The sequence below is a fragment of the Colobus angolensis genome, unplaced genomic scaffold, assembly GCF_000951035.1.
Source record: "Colobus angolensis palliatus isolate OR3802 unplaced genomic scaffold, Cang.pa_1.0 Scaffold121, whole genome shotgun sequence".
Classification (NCBI taxonomy): Eukaryota; Metazoa; Chordata; class Mammalia; order Primates; family Cercopithecidae; genus Colobus; species Colobus angolensis.
In genome coordinates, this window is record NW_012113253.1 from 7,541,130 (window position 1) to 7,561,909 (window position 20,780).

The 20,780-nt window shown below is 37.3% G+C and overlaps 1 protein-coding gene across 2 annotated transcripts in view; it reads left to right on the forward strand.

The window, feature by feature from the left end:
- Nucleotides 1-20,489, forward strand: part of ANKRD46 (ankyrin repeat domain 46) — a 42,444-nt gene extending 21,955 nt beyond the window's left edge. Inside the window, exons 1-4 of one of the 2 annotated variants that reach the window (XM_011931626.1) lie at nt 7,770-7,879; nt 11,472-11,809; nt 13,327-13,485; nt 18,495-20,489. In XM_011931626.1, coding sequence (XP_011787016.1) covers nt 7,874-7,879; nt 11,472-11,809; nt 13,327-13,485; nt 18,495-18,711 — 720 coding nt within the window. In that variant the 5' untranslated portion in view covers nt 7,770-7,873 and the 3' untranslated portion in view covers nt 18,712-20,489. Of the gene's footprint in view, nt 1-7,769; nt 7,880-11,471; nt 11,810-13,326; nt 13,486-18,494 lie in introns of those variants that run through there. The other variant, XM_011931631.1, reaches the window with a different exon arrangement.
- Nucleotides 20,490-20,780: the final 291 nt, after the last annotated feature.

The window sequence follows — 20,780 nt, forward strand, 5'->3', positions numbered from 1 at the left end:
CATGGCTACTACAGTTAAGCTGCTTCTAAGAATACAGTCTCATACCTTCAAACTTATTTAGGGTGAAGTCTGATTTAAATTTTGTAGACTATTTAGAAAATAAGGAATATTTTGCAAAAGCCACAATTCTTGTATTTTGAAACAACACAATAAATGAATGTTAGAATGCCATTTAAGCAGCACTTTATGTAAAGTCTGCTAAGGTGAGTTTAATGAGGTTTAGATTTCTGAATAGGCCTGGAATCATATTTTTGCTGTTAATTTTCTTGATAAAGTTTTTTTAAAAGGAAAATTGAATTTCATCCCAACTTTAGATTTTCACAAATTCACAGTTACAATTATGGTAAATAACTTGAAATGGAACAGTGAAACTTCAGAGGTACAGTCTTCTCACCTTATGCCATACTAGATGCTGTTGAACTTGAAACCTACGCAGGCCACAAGGTGGCACCCTTAGGCCATATAAATAAAGTGCTGTTGCAACTAGAGAAAACCATTCTAAAGAATCAAACAACTTTGTTATGTAATGATAGACAATAAACTGGAAGCCTCCTGAGGAGGAAGTCCCTTGCTAAGAATTTTAAACATGGTAAAATTACATAATAAAGATTTTGGAAAATACTAAGATCTTAGAATGTGAAATAAAATGTCCAAAATAACCAGCATTCCTTTTGTGAACAATTAATTTTGATTTGTCTTAAGCCAGTACCTTTTCTAAAAGTTGAATTGTAACTAAACTTTAATAATGCAAACAAATAATAGTTAAGCAATATAAATATTGCCAGAAATATATCAGAAATCCTTGTTTGGTGTTTTTTGATTTCCTGAAGGAGAAAGAAAAATTTAGGTGTTTTCTTGTTATCCCAGTCAGTAAGAAGTACTTGAGAATAATGAACCTAAGAATTTAGTCACCTGTGAGGTAGAAGATTTTTCCAAAAATATTTTATTGTTATTTTTCCATACTTTAAAAAGTTACTTTGTATGAGATGATTAAAAAGAGTTCATTTGGCTTATGTGTGCTAGAATATTTTCTGTAAAGTAAAAGACATTTCCAAGTATTGTTTCTACAATTTAAAAAGAAGTTCACTTTGAATGAAATGATTGTAAAGAGTTATATGGAATGTATATGCTAGACTAATGTTCTTATGTTTGATGAAGACATTTGCTAAGCTAATTCATTAGACAAAAAATCTTATGAAACAAACTTAGTGACTTTTTTTTTTTTTTACTCATGAAATGGTTATAATAATAGTATGCATGTACCTTGTTAGGGCTTCTATGAGGATTAAATGAGCTATTACAGGAAAAACACTTAGAACTATGCCTGCAGTGTAACTTAATGAATGTAGAATACTGTGTATCTCAAATGTTGCCAGGTAATTATTTGCATAGTAATACCAGACATAACAAACAAGAAATTCTTTTTTCCCTTTTCATTAAGCTTAATTCCAGAAGAACATCCAAGTAATGTCTGATTAACCGAGTTTTAATTATTATATGAACTTAACACAATGAACTGGCCTTTTTTGTTTTTTGTAGAGACAGGGTCTTACATTGCTGCCCAGGCTGGTCTCGAACTCCTGGGCTCAAGCAATCCTCTCACCTTGGCCTCCCAAAGTGCTGGGATTATAGGTATAAGCCACTGCACCTGGCTAGTGACCTGTCTTTAAGTATCATTCTGTAATTCACATACTTCAAATTAACCTCACTTTTACTGCATTAATAGTTTTAATTATGAAGTTACTAATAGCTTTGTATTAAAGACATCATGAAGTTAATTTTAGACACAGCCACATTAGACTAAACTGTTGGAAATACCACAAAATGTGTGTTTTCTACAAAGTTGGATATAAAATAAAAATGTGTGTTTGTGGTAGATCCATATCTGCCTAAAATTGCTCCAAAAAATTGCTAAAAATGGGAACTTCTGTTATTATTGAGCCTTGGAAATAAAATTCAGAAGATTCTGCTTATAAACTTCCTTCCAATGTTCTTCATAGTACTGGGATATCCTAAAAGGATAGTGTTCTTAGTTCCTTCTTTTATTTACTTCCTGCAGAAAGAGAGCAACTCTTTTCCTAAGAATCCAAATAAATATTCACATATTTTATCTTTATTTAGGACAGATCACTAAAATGTTAAAAACTGGGGTCCTAACCGTATGATCAGTGAGAATTTACTTCCTAGGCCCTTGTAATACAATTTTCTAAAAAATAGAGAAATAAGGAACTTAAATCCAGCCTGATTTAGGATGAACCGTAAATCAGAATCTTAGAAGTTTTGCAGTGAGCAAAGAAAGCATTGCATCAAGATTGCCATCACAGTAAAACTGTTCACCAGTCAGAGACTGGTTCCACAGCCATACATTAGACAGCTTTCATCTGCATCACAAAATTCTGTTTACATTTTGATTAGCCAAAAATGTCAATGAATCTATGTGATAGGAAAAATATAGGACAAATTCTCTTTTAATGTGCTAAGGAATTCAATAAAATTACGGTACATACCCAGGATACAGTCATCCCTTAGTATCCATGGGGATGGGTTTCAGGACCTCATGCAGTTACCAAATTCACAGATGCTCACATCCCTGGTACAGAATGATATAGTATTTGTATATAACCTATGCACATCTTTCCATATACTTCAGATCATCTCTAGGTTACTTATAATACCTAATACAATGTAAATGCTACAGAAGTAGTTGTTACACTGTATTGTTTAGGAAATAAAGTGTGTGTATGTGTTCAGTGCAGATGCAATTTTTTTCCCTGAATATTTTTGATTCATGGTTGGTTGAATCATGAATTTGATTTGATTGTGTGCAGCTTTTAGTTTCTTCTCTTTTTTCATATTTATTTCCTAAAAATTTTTACAATGCATTGCAGAACTAGTCATAAGAAAAAAACATTACTTTAAAATCCTGTGACAATGAACTTAATTGAGTGTACATTCAGGAAAGAATTATTGGATTTCCCTATGTCTAGACTTCAAGAAAAATTAATGTACCAGGCATTGCAGTCAGCCAGTATATATAGACAAATCAGACCCATTTCTTGGCTTCTAGAAACATATTCTGGCAGGAATGTTAGGACAGTTGTGAACAAGCAACAAAGTTTTACATGAACTGTTTTCTCCTGATTATCTTGACAACTTACAGTGGCTGCAGGGCACATTGAAAATATATAAACTAAACATGAAGCCTCACCCTGCCACTTAAAGCAGTATGGCCCTAGATTCAATGCCTGTGGGCCTTAGGAATTAAGATCACTCTGTTAGAGAAATAGTTACTGTTTAAATAGCTGCTGAAGATAAGCAGACTGAAGAAATATATTGTTAATGTTTTGGGAAGGATTTTAAATTGTTGAAATTCTTACGTGCTTACAGCTAAATTTCTTTTCAACATGGCTTTTTTCCTTGCCCAGTATCTTTGGATTTTTGCAGAGCTCAGGTTTTAAGAACAGAAATTTTAAAGTACTAGCAGTTAGGATTTAATTACTTCACTGGAAATTTTTGTTTTATAGTTCTCTGAGATTGTATTTTGAAACAACTGCATCCTCGTAAAAGGATAAGAATAACCAAGTGATAGAATCTAGATTTGGGGTTTTATTTACTGTGGATCATTCATTTTTTCAGTTTTAGTACTTTTCTTTGACATTAGAAAATAGCAAAGGCAATAAGATCTGATAGAATATCTTTCCAACTATGTCATTTTTTTCCCTTGCGTTTTGCTGAAATGTCTGTTGCTTTGATCTCTGACGAAAATTGCTTGTGTAGGCATAATGTAGTCAGTCCATTTGAAGCAAGAATGTGGTACTTAGTCCTGCCTTTCCAAATGGCCTTTCAAAATGAAAAATCAGTCTATTATGTATTCTTGTTGATATTGGATATAGAACAATTTTTAGTTATTATAAGTATGTATTAATCAAACATATTTTCTCCATTAGTTGTTAACCATTAAGAATACTATTATATCTTAAAGTTTTACAGATTGACCTAAGATTGTGGATCTAGAATTTGAGATATAAAAGAAAATTAGGCGTGACTTTTCATCAAATCAGTGAATCACAAGCTTCCATCAAAATCTTTTTATTGTTGTTTGGGTTGGGACAAGCGAGCTGGTTGACGTAAGAAGCTCTTGTTGCTGAGATCTAAGTGACTGCGTCATGTGAAGAAAGGATGAATGACTCCATCTTCATCAAGTCTCTCAGGCTATGCCACAGAGCACAGAGTGAGGAGTTTTAAGTGTCAGGCTGCACCAGCCCTCTAAAACCTGACTCCCAAAGTTCTGCTTTTAACAATGCCAGCTAGTCTGCCTCTGAACCAGTCATTGGACACTGTTCCTTGGGAACCAGGGCGCTGGTCAGCAACCAGTGTGCTTTCTGGGGCGTGGTTATTCCCATATTGACTGTTCTTGCACTAGACTACGTGGTTTTTCCTCTGCCAGGAACCAGTTGTTTTATTTTTCTTTCCTGGAGGTCTTCACTCCCCACTAGATGTCACTCCATTATCAGAAGCTGCTCTATTCCCAGGGGATCAGTGCTGTACGCAAGCTTTCTTCTGTAAAGCTGAGGATGGTCTCCCCAGAGCTGTGCTAGCCTGAAAAGGATAATAACTTATTTTTGAGTGCTAAGTCATACAGCTAGTAAGTAGCTGAGCTGGGGTTCAAACCCAGGTAGTCCAGCTCCATATACATTCCGGGTGGAGTAATCAAGTTCTTTTAACAGCATCTGACAAGAAAATTGTCTCTCTATGGTACACTCGTAAGAGTAGTGCCTTTCAGGAGAGTCAGACTATCACATGTCTCTCCCCCCTACTTTTTCCACCTCTACAAGCAGGCTTCATTATGTTTACTTAGGTTTCACATCCATTCACAGGGGCACAGACTCAGTCCTCAGTGAATCTTGAAAGATTACTGGTTCATTATTGACACTTCAATTAGTGCCTCTAATTCTGTTTGTAGAATGGTTTTTATTAAACATTCCCTTTGGTAAATGCCAGTATATCCACCTGTGACCTTGCAAATGCTTGGTCCTACAGGTTCTTCCATAAATAACCTGACACTGAGACACATGACTCCAAAGATGACCTTACATTCTTCTTGAATGGGGAAAATAGACACCATCATGCTCAACAGTCTTTTAGGCCTTCATACAACTCACTAGTTGTTCTCCTGACCATTTATCCTAGAGAAGTGAAGATTTACAGCCACATACAAACAAATGTTTGTAGAAATTTTAACAATGGCCAAAAACTGGAGACACCAGCTGTCCTTCAGTAGATGGACTGTTACATTGTGGTACACACATGCCACAGAATACTGTTCAGCAATAAAAAATGGACAAACTCTGGATACACACAGCTACCCTGGATGAATCTCCGGAGAGTTATACTGGGTGAAAAAGGCCAATCCCAAAAGGTTCCTGTATGTGCTGTATGGCTCCATTTACACAACATTGACAGAATTAAAGAAATGGAAGACTGAGTTGTCGTTTCTAGGTGTTGAGGAGAGATTGGAATGGGAGGGAAGCAGGAATAGCTATAAAAGGGCAACATACGAGAGATGGTTTGTGGTGATGGAAATGTTCTGTATCTTGACAATGTCAGTATCCTGGTCGCAATGTTGTAGTATAGTTTTGGAAGATGTTACCATTGGGGAAACTGGGTAAAGGGTGCACAGGATCACTCTGTGTTATTTCTTACAATTGCATATGAATTTATAATTATCTCAAAAAGTTTAATTTAAAAAAGTCTTTACTCCTCTTCACTCATTTGACAGTCGTTAAATATGTGCTCTGATTTGTATTCACTTTATGACTTCTTAGGTCAGCTATTAATAGAGTCTAGTGAGTAAGGTCTAATTGAGGTCTTGGAAGTTTTCTTGGCAGGTTTCTAGTAATTTAGTGTAATGAATTTGTGTAATATTAATATGAAATCACACAAATCTGTCATTTGTTCAAGTGTATTTTCTTATGGGGCATTGTAATATCCATAGAAAATGGCAGACTGGGTACGGTGGCTCACGCCTGTAATCCCAGCATTTTGGGAGGCCAAGGTGGGTGGATCCTGAGGTCAGGAGTCCACGACCCGCCTAGCCAACTTGGCAAAACCTCATCTCTACTAAAAATACAAAAATTACCCAGGCATGACGGCACATGCCTGTAGTCCCAGCTACTGGGGAGGCTAAGGCAGGATAATCACTTGAACGCGGGAGACCTCCGCAGGTGAGTTGAGATTGCACCACTGCACTCCAGCATAAGCGACAGAGCCAGACTCTGTCTCAAAAAGAAAAAAACAAAAGAAAAAGAAAATTACAGAAGCATTGTCTTTCTTGTGGATTTAAGAGAACATTAGGATTATTGGGGGGCATAACCATATGAACTATAATTCTATCTCTAGATAAAAAACAAAAGTTATTCTTTTTCCATAATGTGAGCTCTACCACATCCAGAATAACCCACTTGCACCATTTTAATTAACATTGAAAATTGAAACCAAATCATACATTAGAGACAGGCTCTAGTTGTTAAAGACCCAGCTCTAGCTGTCAGAACAAGAGGGAAAATATTAGGCTTTGGGTGAATACATAATATTTGTTTAAGGAAATCAAGTTAAGTGGCTCCGTGATAAGAAGTTTATCTAAATTGATACTGTAGTATCACAAAAAAAGTAGGAAATGAGGAGCGTAGATGTTTTGTGTATTATCATGTCTTTGTGAAATTTGCTGACGCTCGTGTGGGACTGGTCCTCACGTACAGTTTGTCAGCCATTGTCATCAGTTCCAGCTTAGCACTGATAGCCTTTATGATACATTCTGACTTACATATTGTAAATGGAGCTCCGTAAAATACCATTAATTGTTTCCCTATATAAATTTGTTCACGGGGATTCGATAATGATGAGCATGGATGACCAGTAAAAAGTTAACCTATGTTTCACCCTGACCAGGAATTTGGGATTTGGACTTGATAGCATGGTATCTGGCACGTTTCAGGCATACAGTGAATGTTTGTTTCATGAACTAATATTGCTATTTTTGTGGGCCTTACTGCCTGCCCATGGCCCTGCTTCCACGGTCCCTCCAGAGAAGAGTTGAGCGGGTAGACAGGGTGCCCTTGTAGTCTCTCTCAGTGCAGAGGGCTGTAGCCTGGGCGGGGCAGCACCACAGTTAAGGGGGAGCAGGGTCAGGCTATGTAAAGAAGATTACAGATAGATTTGGGCCAGGTTTTCTTTCACACTGAAAAGACAGGGAAGGGAACAGATTTAAAGAGATTTAAGTATCAGCATTCAAGGTAGATTAGAAATATTTTTTCTTAAATGTATCCTGTTTGGTTTAAATATAAGTATTAGCTTTTTAAACTTTCATTTTTTTCCCCATTATGAATAGTATTTTATTTATAAAAATGCTTTTGTGAACTAATCTGGGATCTAGCCTCCATTTATAATGTGAAAAATATGCATTCTGAATTCCAAGTAATGACTGAGAGAATTTTTGGAGCCCAATTTGTTCTTTCCTGATGACACATAATTTGGTTCTTATTCTTTTATCTTTCTGTCTTGCTTTCTTGTTTGTGGGCCACAGAGCAGCTTCTATTAAGCCCTTCTTTGCTTCCTTTTCACTACTTTGTTACTTGTCATGTATTTTTCTGGCCTCACTTACAGATTTTCTAGAGAATTTCTACAGGCTCAGTAACCTGTCTGTATTTAATAGAACAGTGAGTTCTTTTTCTCACCACACTTCTGTTATAACTGAATTTTCTATTTCCTGTAGATCCTTGCCAGCATATTACAGAATATTTTTGTTGAACCTTCTTGAGAATTCAGAGAAACTACTGAGTGACCACTGAACGAAAGATCTAATCTTTAGACTTACATGAGTGTTTACTACTGTGGACTTCCTCACAAGATGTGAAACCTTCAGTGAACTGCTTTAGGGCAGATTCAGTTCTGTGATCAAGATGAAAAATATCTATCATTGGGCTTATTAAATGTGGGATTAAGTTTAGCAGTTGCTCAGGGACACAGAGAAACTGACAAAATACACACTTATTCTCACCTGAAAAATAGACACAGAGACTTGTATTTCTTGCTGAGCCAACATTGAGAAGAATCCTAGTCTGCAAACCACAAGAATTCTTACTGTGTTTGAATCAAAAACACCAAGTAGATTTAAAAAATTATTCTTAAAAATTTAACCAAAACACATTACCTTTTGAAAAGTACTTCATATGTGGCATTTCATTTTTAAAAAGGTTTATGATAGCTTTTTCCATTTTTTTTTTTTTTGAGACGGAGTCTCGCTCTGTCGCCCAGGCTGGAGTGCAGTGGCCGGATCTCAGCTCACTGCAAGCTCCGCCTCCCGGGTTCATGCCATTCTCCTGCCTCAGCCTCCGGAGTAGCTGGGACTACAGGCGCCCGCCACCTCGCCCGGCTAGATTTTTTTTTTTGTATTTTTTAGTAGAGACGGGGTCTCACCATGTTAGCCAGGATGGTCTCGATCTCCTGACCTCGTGATCCGCCCGTCTCGGCCTCCCAAAGTGCTGGGATTACAGGCTTGAGCCACCGCGCCCGGCCAGCTTTTCCATTTTTATGATTCAATACTGTGCAAGCTCGTCCAACCTGCAGGCCAGAACAGCTTTGAATGTAGCCCAACACAAATTCACAAACTTTTAAAAAACATTCTGAGATTTTTTTTTGCAATTTTTTAAAGCTTATCAGCTATCATTATGTATTTTCTGTGTAGCCCAAGACAATTTTTCTTTCAGTGTGACGCAGGGAAGCCAAAATGTTGGACACCCTTGCTATAAGGGAAGATATTTAGATTACCCTCACAAAAGAATTCCTGACTCTTTTATTGAGTAAATTCTCATTGAGTTTTTCTGTTTGTTGGTTTGGTTTGGTTTGGTTTGTTTTTTTGAGACAGGGTCTCACTCTGATGCCCAGGCTGGAGTGCCGTGGTTCAATCTCAGCTCATCGTAACCTCAGTCTCCCAGGCTCAAGTGATCCTCTCACCTCAGCGTCTCGAACAGGTGGGACGAAAGACGCGCGCCACTGTGCCTGGCTAATTTTTAAATATTTTATAGAGACAGGGTCTCTCGCTATGTTACCCAGGCTAGTTTTGAACTCCTGGGCTTCAAGCTATCCTCCTGTCTTGGCCTTCCAAAGTGCTGGGATTACAGGTGTGAGCCACTGTGCCCAGCCAGATTTTTAAAAAGTCATCATGTGTATCATAATCTGAAGTTTATTTTAATCTCTGTATTCTTTAATCATAAACATATATTTTTTTCTTATTTGAAATTATTCTTAACAGCCCCTTTTCACTCTTCATTTCATATCCAGTGAGTCATTAAGTTGCGCTAATTCTGTCTTCTCTATTCCTCTCCAGTGTGTCCCCTTCTGCCTGCCACTGCCTTAGGTCAGGTTTTCATCTCTTGCCTAGATAGCTGCAATGACCTAGTGATTGATCTCCCTGCCTCCAGTCTTTTTCTCTACAATCTAACCCCTCCATATTACCATCCAAGTAATCTTTCTGAAAGACTAATAAGACCGTGCCATTTCTTTGACTTAAAATCCTTCAATGGGCTGGACTCGTTGAAATAGTAGTCCCAGCTATTTAGGAGGCTGATGTGGGAGGATTGCTTGAACCGAGGAGTTTGAGGCTGCAGTGAGCCATGATTGTACCACCACACTCCAGCCTGGGTGGCAGAGCGAGAATCTGTCTCAATTTAAAACAAAAAATCCTTCAGTGGCTCCTCACCAAAATTCAGGTATAAAAAAAACCTTACTGTGGAGTTAGTAAGATTAAATTAAATTCATTAAAACGTCCTAGTTGGCATCTGGCTCAGAACGAGTCTCAATATATGTTAATGCCCACTCTTCCCACAGAGAGCCTGTGGTAGCAGCAGAGCCCTTGTGTAAGGCAGCCCCAGATTTTGGGACAATGGCTCTGCTGAGAAGCCAAGTTGAAATGAATCGGGGCAGCAGTCTCACCAAACTCAGCAACCAGGCTTCCCTGAATCCCCTTGAGGTTAGGCACAAGAATAGATGGTCTAGCATCCAGTTCCATCAGTGTTTCAGAAAGAGACTTTACCTGATCAGCTGTATAAGCCAAGTCCATCTGTGACTTAAGCTTTTGTAACCTAAGAATTAAAAAGCCATCTCTAGAAAAGCATTGGTGTCTGCCTTTCTGTTTTCTTGTCAATTTTGTAGCGAAGTTTCTTTTGACAGGCTTTAACTCTTTCTTAAATGAACCTAGGGGAAGAGACAGAGACCTAGTGGTATGCACTTTGGTAGAGCAGAATGTCCTGAGAGTTCAGGTGCACCAGTGGGGCCGGGAAACATCCGTGAAAGAGATGTGGGCAAACTGGTGAGCTGGATGGGTCCCAGAGATGCAGTTCACATCGGACCTGGTTGAGATTGCTGGTTTGTCCTGACTTGCTATTCCCAGACAGCCTTACTTTTTTTTTCCCTCGTCTCAGTCTTTGGACAGTGGGAATTTGGCACAGTCACATATTGAGATAACCACAGAGCACAGCAGAATAAGATCAATACTGTAAAAAGAAGCACAATCTGAATTGATTTCGTGCTCTGATTTTTAAATTCAGTTTGTTACTTTCCTTAGCCTTTCTCTTAAAATTTGTGCTATAGGCCAGGCACGGTGGCTCACACCTGTAGTCCCAGCACTTTTTCTAGGCTGAGGCGGGCAAATCATGAGGTTAGGAGTTCAAGACCAGCCTGGCCAACATGGTAAAACCCTATCTCTACTAAAAATACAAAAAATTAGCCAGGCATGGTGGCAAGCGCCTGTAATTCCAGCTACTTGGGAGGCAGAGGCAGGAGAATCGCTTGAACCCAGGAGGTGGAGGTTGTGATGAGCTGAGATCACGCCACTGCACTCCAGCCTGGGCAACAGAGCAAGATACCATCTCAAAAAAAAAAAAATTGTGCTATAAACATAACATTCTACAGGTCTTTGTTGAATATAACTTCTTTTCATGCAAGTAGTTTTAGTTACCATGTAGAATATCTCAAATACAAGAAGAAGCAAATATATCAAAGAGAATCAGTTTGTTTAAATAAGAATGTCTACCAGCAGTAGCGTTTATATATGGGTAGTTCTTTGATGTTTAAACATCATGTTATCTATGTGTTCTGACAACATAATACTTAAATCTAAGCTATTATATCTTGCTTAACTTTAAAAATATCTCTTAATCTTTTTACATGATGAAAAGCAAAATAGAGCTTTACAGTAATTGAATTAGAATTTTAATCCAGCAGATATGAAGAAAATAAAATGTTTTAATGGAAAATAAAATATAATTGATAACTTTGTTGTTTCTGTTTGGTAAAGTAATTTATTTATTTGAGGCAGGATGCCAAAAAGGATGAAAAATCGTGCTTTTCTAAATGATTCCTTTGCCTTGATTTCATTTGTCTTCATGGCATCTCACTCACCTATCTCATTACAGGCGTGTTTCATCCACCACATCAGAACAATGTCGTATGTTTTTGTAAATGATTCTTCTCAGACTAACGTGCCCTTGCTACAAGCCTGTATTGATGGGGACTTTAATTATTCCAAGCGGCTTTTGGAAAGTGGCTTTGACCCAAATATTCGGGACAGCAGGGGCAGAACAGGCCTTCACCTTGCAGCAGCTCGAGGAAATGTAGACATCTGCCAGTTACTGCATAAATTCGGTGCTGATCTTCTGGCCACAGATTATCAAGGAAACACAGCTCTTCACCTCTGTGGCCATGTGGATACTATCCAATTTTTGGTTTCCAATGGACTCAAAATTGATATTTGGTAAGTTCTCTATGGTTTTAGAAGTCTAGTCATTTCTTCCCATTAGTCTCTCAACTGATAGTCTTATCTTGGGTCTTTGGATTTTGTTTTCTCATTAATCAGTTGAAATAAGTTCAGAAAGGCATTGAAGACAGTGTAATTCTGTTAGGCAAGTGAGGGAATGAGGGACTGACCTCTAGGTTTTTGCTGAAGCAGCGTATTTTTTTCTATGAAAATAGTGGGTAGTTTCTGCTACTAATTAATTATGTAGTGTTACAACAAGGGAAGAAGAAGAAAAGAACATTTGTTGAAAATCTATGAGCTGGACGCTGTTTACTTGTTAGCTCATTTAGTCCTCAGAATGAAGAGCTCTCACGATAAGTGTTTTCTTCATTTTACAGATTTGATAGTTAAGACAAAAAAGGATTGGACAAAGTTCACACAGTTTATAGAGGATTTGAAAAGGTCACAGTTTATAAGGGACAGAGTTGGAATTTGAACCTAGTTCCGCTGACTCTAACGCTTATGTGCCTTCTGTCATGTAATGCACCATGTGAGCTTCATAATCTCCCTGGAGTCCAAGATCCTTTTTAAACTGAACAATTTGAGGAAGTTATGGGGCTTTTTGTTTGTTTTGGTGATACTCTGCTTTTTCAGTGGGAACGATGTCAAGTCACCTGTAAAACTGAGCTTGACCTTTAAATTACAGTTACACACTGCCCTAATTTATTGATGCTATAATGCCCCTAAATCTGAATAAGACAGTAAATGCTTCTGTTTCTGCAGGACACAATGGGGTAGGAATTGACTGCAGGATTTAATGTGGTTCTCTCCTATTATTAGCGTTAAATAGCTGCTTGAACCACAGCAGCTTATTTGACATATTTTTCTTAGACGTTAAAAAAAAAGTACTCGTCTCATAAAATGTAAATATCAAATAAGAATGTGTTTAGAACTAGATTTATCCACTTCTTTTTTTGACTATATGTTCTCTTTTTCCTTTTCCCTGGAAGTAAAAAAAAAAAAACAAAAAAAAAAAAAACAAGGGTTAATTCAAAATTCAGCTCCACTGGATGTTTGGCTCAGCTCTGGGTTTTACTTTTGAGTTAATTGGACCCATCCTTTTTTTTCCCCCCCTGGTGATTTGTTTATTCTTCATAAACACTTTCTATAGTACAATTCAGAAAAAAAATGGAGGCACACGGCTATAACGTCCACCACAATCTGCTGTTGAGGAGACATTCAGTGTGAGGATGGGGCTGGAGGTGGGGGATGTGTTTGGGTCACAGGATAATGGCCTCTGTGATGAACTGTGCAGAAATCCCATCAGGCAAGGTCTGATTGCAGCTTGCTGGTCAAGGCTTATGGTGGAAGAGTTGCAGTGAGCCAAATACTCCTTTAGTTCCCCACAGCCCTAGGGTAGGTCCTAATTGGGCCCATTCTTTCTTCACTGAGATCTATACAAATGGGTACTAAAAATGGAACTGACAATATAGTATGTTATGATGGCTTCTTTATTTTTATGAACTTTTTTTTAGCAATCATCAAGGTGCTACCCCTTTAGTTCTGGCAAAGCGCAGAGGAGTAAATAAAGATGTCATCCGATTGCTGGAATCTTTGGAAGAACAGGAGGTAAAAGGATTTAACAGAGGAACCCACTTGAAACTGGAGACCATGCAGACAGCTGAGAGTGAAAGGTACTGGAAATTTTTTTTTTTTCTCACTGTATTATTCATGCTGGACTTGAACTCCTGGGCATTCCTCCTGCCTCAGTCTCTTGACTAGCTGGGACTATAGGCACATGCAGCCACGCCCAGCAAGATAATATGATTTTTTAAGGGGAAAGTCAGTTTAAGTACCTGGATTTGTGGTAACTTTGTGAACTTTAATATTCATTTGCTTTTAAGTGCAACTTGAACTTTATATAGGATCTTATGGCTGCAGATTACAATTGAGAAGCTATTAACAGAAAGTACTACATGTCATGTGCACATAATGTTCTGTTAGCCACTTGCTGTATTGACAGTACAAAGAAGAAATAGTGACAACTGAATCTAAGGGAAGGAAACCGGAGCTTGAGGAGTTTAAGTACAGGTCACAAAAAGAATGGAATTTCAAAAAAAAAAGAAGTATAAGTAAAGCCAAGAACTTGGGCAATTTTAGAAAAGACCAAAAGGTAGTTTCAAGGATAGGGCAGTGGACTGCTGAGAAACAAGAAAACAGGAGAGGGAAAGCACGATAGTATTTAACACATGCACAGTTCAGTAATGTGAAAGCGAAAGTGATGATCATATGAGTTGGAGCTAATGAAATTTGGACTCCTGTAAGTAATTGAAGCTAAGATGTGGTGACTGACCGGGTCTTGAATAGCTCATCATTTCTCATCTAGAAGCAATGGAGAACACAGTTCAGGAAGCTCCAAAAAGGTAGCAAACCATCTTTTCTCCTGACATCACTGGGCTCAACACGTAAAGTTAATAGGCCAGACTTAGTTCTAGTAGCATATAGTCTGGTTGACCACCATGCAGTTTATACAATTGAAGGAAAAAGGATGCCGAGCTTCTATAGTCTCTTCCCAACATTCTCGGTAGGTTGTAAGTAGAATAAGCAAGGGCCCACATCAGCTGTTTACCTAGTAGCTGATGGACTAGGACTTGGATTTAGAATCACATAGTCCACTTAGACCATCGGGATGCTTGTTTCTGTGAGTTCTAAATGAAATCCTCTCTGTTTTTCATAGCTCACCGTTCATTTGATTCCTTTGTACCCATTTTTGCTTTCCTTCTCTCGTGTGCCAGTTGATGTGCTCTTTGGGGACCATTAATTCCGCTCTGAAGCTTAGGTCTGTTTTGTTTAGATACTTTCAAGCACTTAGTACAGTCCTGAAGAAATCCAGGAGCTTTCCTTCTGGAACAGTGCATACTCCTCATGAGTGATCACTGAAAGCTGACAGATAAACAAGAAGTCAGAGATGTATTTACAAGCCCTTTTCTTTTTCTCTCCTGTGTACTTTGGATTGACAGAATGGCATAAGCACTTTAACAACATTGAGTTAACTAGTATTTTTTAAAGATTTGTTCCTCCAAAATAACTTGAAATTTATTTTTATCTTTTTATAAAATAACATTAAGTACTTTAAGCTTCTTTACCATGAAAAACAGCCAAGAATGTGTTTTTGTTTGGTATATTTTTAGGGCCTTTATTTTGTTAATAGCCAGTTTCTTGGCACCTCTTTAGCAGAAATATACTTTTAGCATTAGTTTGCCTCAGTTGTGATTACTTACTAAGAAGTGATTAGTACAAAATAATATTCCATTGGATGAGCAGTTGAAGTACTCTTGCTTCCTTCACATACCTGCCATTTCACTGCAGCATGAGAGTTTGTATTAATTGTAACACTGTGTAAAGCTTGTTTTTCAAAAATTGAGTTATTAACACTTTTATTGCCTAGTTTTCCTATCTTACTCCTACCCCTCAGTGTCATGGTAGAAATTCAGTGGTTGAAGCTTAAATCAGAAAGTTGAAAGGTAATGTCATTAGGAAAATGCAGATGAGGACCACAGTGAAATGCCACTTCACACCCACTAGGATAGCTGCAATTAAAAAGGTAATAACAAGTGCTCTGGAGGATGTGGAGAAACTGGAGCCCTCATACACTGCTATGGGAATGGAAAGTAGAGCAGCTTCTTTGGAAAAGTCTGGCAGTCCTTCAAAAAGCTACACATACAGTTACCGTCTGACCAGCAGTGCCACTTCTAGGAATATACTAAAGAAAACTGAAACATATGTCCACACAAAAACTTATATATGAATATTCATAGCATCATTATTCATAATAGCCAAAACGTGGATACCACCCAAACATCCATCAGCTGATGAAGGAATAAACATCATCTGTTCATCCAGTGGGATATTATTAATATGATTATTTTGTACTGATACATGCTACAGCATGGATAAATTTTGAAAACATGCTACATGGGAGAAGCCAGGCACAAAAGGCCACATATTATATGATTCTGTTTATGTGAAATATCCAGAATAAGCAAATCCATAGAGACAGAAAGTAGACTAGGAGCTGGGAGAAGCGGCAGTGGAGGAGTGACTGCTAGTAGTACAGAGTTTCTGATAGAGGTGCTGAAAGTGTGCTGGAATTAGAAGAGATGGTTGTACGATTTTGGGAATATATGAAAAGCCACTGAATTGTACAGTTTCAAAAGGTAAATATTATGGGATGTGAATTATATCTCAATAAAAAGTAGAGGAAAAGGTTTAAAGAGATTGGCTAGCACATGGCATTATGGCATATTTGTGTAACAGCTTTTTCTAGAGCAGAAGATAAAGCAGGGTTTTAAATGTGTTTACTATAATATTTTTCTTTTCTCTTAGGAGTCCCCCGAGACAGCACAACTTCTACAGGCCTTATAAGGGACTATAAATCAAGTTAATGAAAAATATTTCCCCACTCCTCCATATAAACTCTTAAGTTTAATTCCTTTTTACTTTGTAGGTATGGGATAACAAAAACAGTATAGCAGTCACATTTTTTAAAAAAGATACACACAAACACAACCCCCAAAGACAGTGTAGATACCACGTTTTTAAAAAAGGATTATACACACACCCCATTATGTTAGAATCAGATATTCCCTGGACAGTAGAAAGCATTTCATTGTATAAAGTCTTTATAGAAAATCCTGGTTGGCAGCGCTTCATGAGCTCTGAAGAGCAATGAGAGAATGCCCATTGAATTTTCATTTTATACCTAACATGTTTGAGTATAAGGGCATGTCAACTCGTAATCAATAAATTTTACATAGGCTAAACTAAGCCTCTCCAGACCTTTGTTACCCATTTGTGGTTTTACTCTTTTAGGCCTTGTCAAAATTCTAATCTTATTTTTAAACTTGCTCTCAAGTTGTCCGAAATTACTGTATTTTTGTAGATTCCCACTGAAAACATCATCTCTTATTCAGAGAATAAACATGTTTTAATTATTTAAAAAAAAAGTTTGGGTGTTAAGTAGACTGGCCCATTAGGAAGTCAGTTTCCCATGATCAGAGAAGACCTCTAATGCTGGTAAAGGCTGAAGGACTTTTGTTTGATGGTATCAAGAAGTAAAATAAAGTTGTAGGTTAAAAAAATGCCAGTTTTGCATGTTTACTCATAGTTCATAGTGAATGAGACTCTAAGAGATTGTTTTATGGGAGTTAGGAAGGATAGTAATGAACTTTGATAACCAGTAGATAGTTGGTTCCTATGATCATGGTCATTGTGGCTTTAATCTAAATGATACCCTCTTATTGGGCCTGTATGTTGTGACATAACCATGGGTGCTCTTCCCTTAGTGCTTCCAAGTACCAAAGTCAGATGCAGTTTCTCTTTGTGGTAGTCATATTTCTCATTGATAAAGTTCTGAAAACCAGAATCAGTGTTTTTATGATATTTGCACTACCTTATTTTCAATTAGACTAGCCTTTAGGCAGAAGAGAAATGAACATATTCTGTCTTATTGTACAAGATAGAACTAAAACCAGTAGGAAGAAACTATTAAGAATTCCTAATGACTAGGCCAGCTGTGGTGGCTCATGCCTGTAATCCTAGCACTTTGGGAAGTCAAGGCAGGTGGATCACCTAAGCTCAGGAGTTCAAGACCAACCTGGGCAACATGACGAAACCCTGTCTCTACCGAAAATACAAAAATTAGCCAGCCATGGTGGTGTGCACCTGTAGTCGGGGACTGAGGCAGGAGGATTGCTTGAGCCGGGGAGGTGGAGGTTGCAGTGAGCCGAGATCACATCACTGCATTCCAGCCTGGGTGGCAGAGTGAGATTCTGTCTCCAAAAAAAAAAAAAAAAATTCTGATAACTAGACGAGTCCACATGGACAACAGGCTGAGGAGTAAGCTTCCCTTATTAAAGAATTACACTTAAAGAAGGAATTTCTTCATTGGTCAGAGTATTGAACTAAATTAATAAAAATTCCCTTTTAACTTTAAGATCACACACACTATATAAGTGACTTTTTAGATTTACTCATCTTTCCCTCCGCTGCCCCCTCAAACAGACATTTGTTTTCTCAGTTCTAGGGCCTAGAAGTCTGAGATCAAGGTGTCACAAAGTTGGTTTCTTCTAAGACCTCCCTGCTTGACTTGTAGATGACTGTCCTCTTCAGGTGTTATCACCTGCGTGTCTGCTTATTCATATTAACACATTCTTAAATTATGAGTCTACACTTTGAATCTTCTAAATTTAACATAACAATAATGTGTTGTGGTTTAATATCTTGATGGAAACAACTCATTTAACCTATTTCAAGACTTCTGCTCAGGACACCTTAAAAAAAATAGAGATGGGGTCTTGCTATGTTACCCAGGCTGGTCCCGAACTCCTGGGCTCAAGTGGTCCTCCCTCCTTGGCCTCCAAAAGTGCCAGGATTACAGGCATGAGCTGCCACGCCCAACCAGGACCTTTTTAATAGAATTTTTAACTTGACTTTACTAAATTCTAAACCAAGAGAAACATACTCATTACCATTTAGCAATTTACAGTTTAAGGATATATTGTTCAGATACATAAGCATGTAAGAGTATATATATATATGTGTGTGTGTGTGTGTATTTGGTCTTTTCTAAATAATCTATAGTTTTACGTTTTTGGAATTGCTGTGTTTTTTAATGCCCTTTTTGCTCTTTCTTCTTCCACAGTGCTATGGAAAGCCATTCACTCCTCAATCCCAACCTGCAGCAAGGTGAAGGAGTTCTTTCCAGCTTCCGAACCACGTGGCAGGAGTTTGTGGAGGATCTGGGCTTCTGGAGAGTGTTGCTTTTGATCTTCGTCATTGCTTTGCTGTCTCTTGGCATTGCCTATTATGTGAGCGGGGTGCTACCCTTTGTGGAAAACCAGCCTGAACTGGTGCATTAAAGGAGCTCATGGAAGATGAGGCAATTAATTGCCTATTTCCTGGCTTCCAATGTTTGTTCTCAGTTTCTCAGAATTTTTCTTAGTGCAAAGCAGTGAGGGCAGTACATGTTTCTTTTTGCATTTTTAATTATTGTAATCCTTTTAGATAACGATGTGTTCATTTGACCTAACTGCATACTATGATCAAGTATATTGCATCCTAACGCTACCTCTGACTCAACCTGACCTTGTAGGAAAACCTACACATAGCCTTGTTTGATAAAAACACAGAAATGACTAGAGAATGGAAGATAAAGGAAGAGGCTAGGAAGTCCTTGCTATCAAAACCTTATCCTAATATAGGACCAATTGAAATATGCAAAAAGAAAAACAGTATCTTATACGATTAGTTTTTGTTGGTGGTTTTGTTTTCATTTATTTTTGCAAGAGCCACTTTTTATTTACTGTCTCTAGGGATAAGAGATAATTTAAAACTTGAAGTACTTTCTTCAAATCTTGTGTAGCAAATCAGTATTGTTAGAATCTATTCGGCTTATTTTAGTATTTTTAAGTCTAGTCACAAACCAAACAAAACTTTTGAAAATGAGCTATATTTTGTTCAAAGGTGATTGATTTGATCTTATATTTATTTGTTTTTAGGTTAATTTTTGATTTTTTGTAAACTGCTTTGCTTGTTAATATCTGTGAAAAATAAACGAGTTCATTTTGTTCACTTTCCAATTTTCCCTAGTACCCTATTCATCAGAGATAACCGTTCATCAGAATTACAGTCAGAAAATCCTTTTTCTACTAAATAGTTAGCAGGGAAAAATAATTCTGATATTTAACTGTCATAAATCTGTAGTGCTATTATAGTGAAAAACTCAGTTCTATAAGCTAGCTGTGTTGTCACAGTTTTATCATAGTTCGTAATTATTTCATGTGCAGTCCTATTTAGAGGCCCTGTTAGACTTTTAACAATCCCATCCATATCTGTAATTCTCTGATGGCAAGAATGGATGGAGCATTTCTGAGTTAGCAGTGCTGAACAGTATTGTACTGGATGTCATAAACTCTTTATGAATGGTAATATTATGTAAATTGAAATCTGGCCCTCAAACTATATTGCAGCTTTCAGCAGTATATTTGAAGGCCTCTTTTGTTAATGATCCTGTAATGTATGAATTATGTTCTTGAGTTATTAAAAAAGAATATGAAGGCTTGATAATTATTCATTGGGTAAAGTCAGGAAATTGTAGTGAAAGAACTAATGGTTTTGTTTTTTGGAATACAGGCACCTAAGCTATTGCTAATTGAATTGCTGCTAGAATTAGAAATTATGCTTTAGAATAGAATTGGTATTTCTGTGATTCTTTTTGCTTCTTGGTGTTTTCTCTTGTATCTATATATCTAGTATTGAGGCTCGCTCTTTCATGTGGCTTTATCCTCTAATAGCTGTTGTAAAATTCCTGAGTAACTGGCTGCTTCAGGATCAGCTTGCAGAGTCTTGCTTTTAGGTTAGATGCAAACAAAGTAAATCATAGTTGGTATAAATACAGCAAAAAACAGCTGGCTTTAGAATGGAGAACACTACAATTCAAATTTGAAGTATATTCGGAAGAAAACTTTGCTTTACATTTGTTTGTAAATCTAAACAAATATGCAAAATTAGTCAAAATGTAAGTATATAGCATTTTTGAAGATTAATGGTTCCTTTTATGTGCTGATTTCTTTGTATTCTGTTCTCTGCATTTATCAGTCAGGAATACTACCAATAAATGTATTTATATATCCCTTAATCATGATTTGTCTTTTTGTTGTTTTTTTTTTAAGTGTATTATAGTTTTTCTTGTAATTTGGGGATTTTGTAACAGATTGCAATTAGCTGCTTTTTAAAACACAGCTGTTTTTCAAACCTAATGTAATAGGTATATTGAGTTTCATTTATGTTTGCCTTATAAATACTCAAACTAATTTGAGTGAATTGCTTATAGATTTAAGGGTGATGATAATAACTACCATAATTAAGCCCCTCCCAATTATGCAAGTTTTTAGCATGCCTCCCCTCATTTTACCCTACGCTCCCTTGA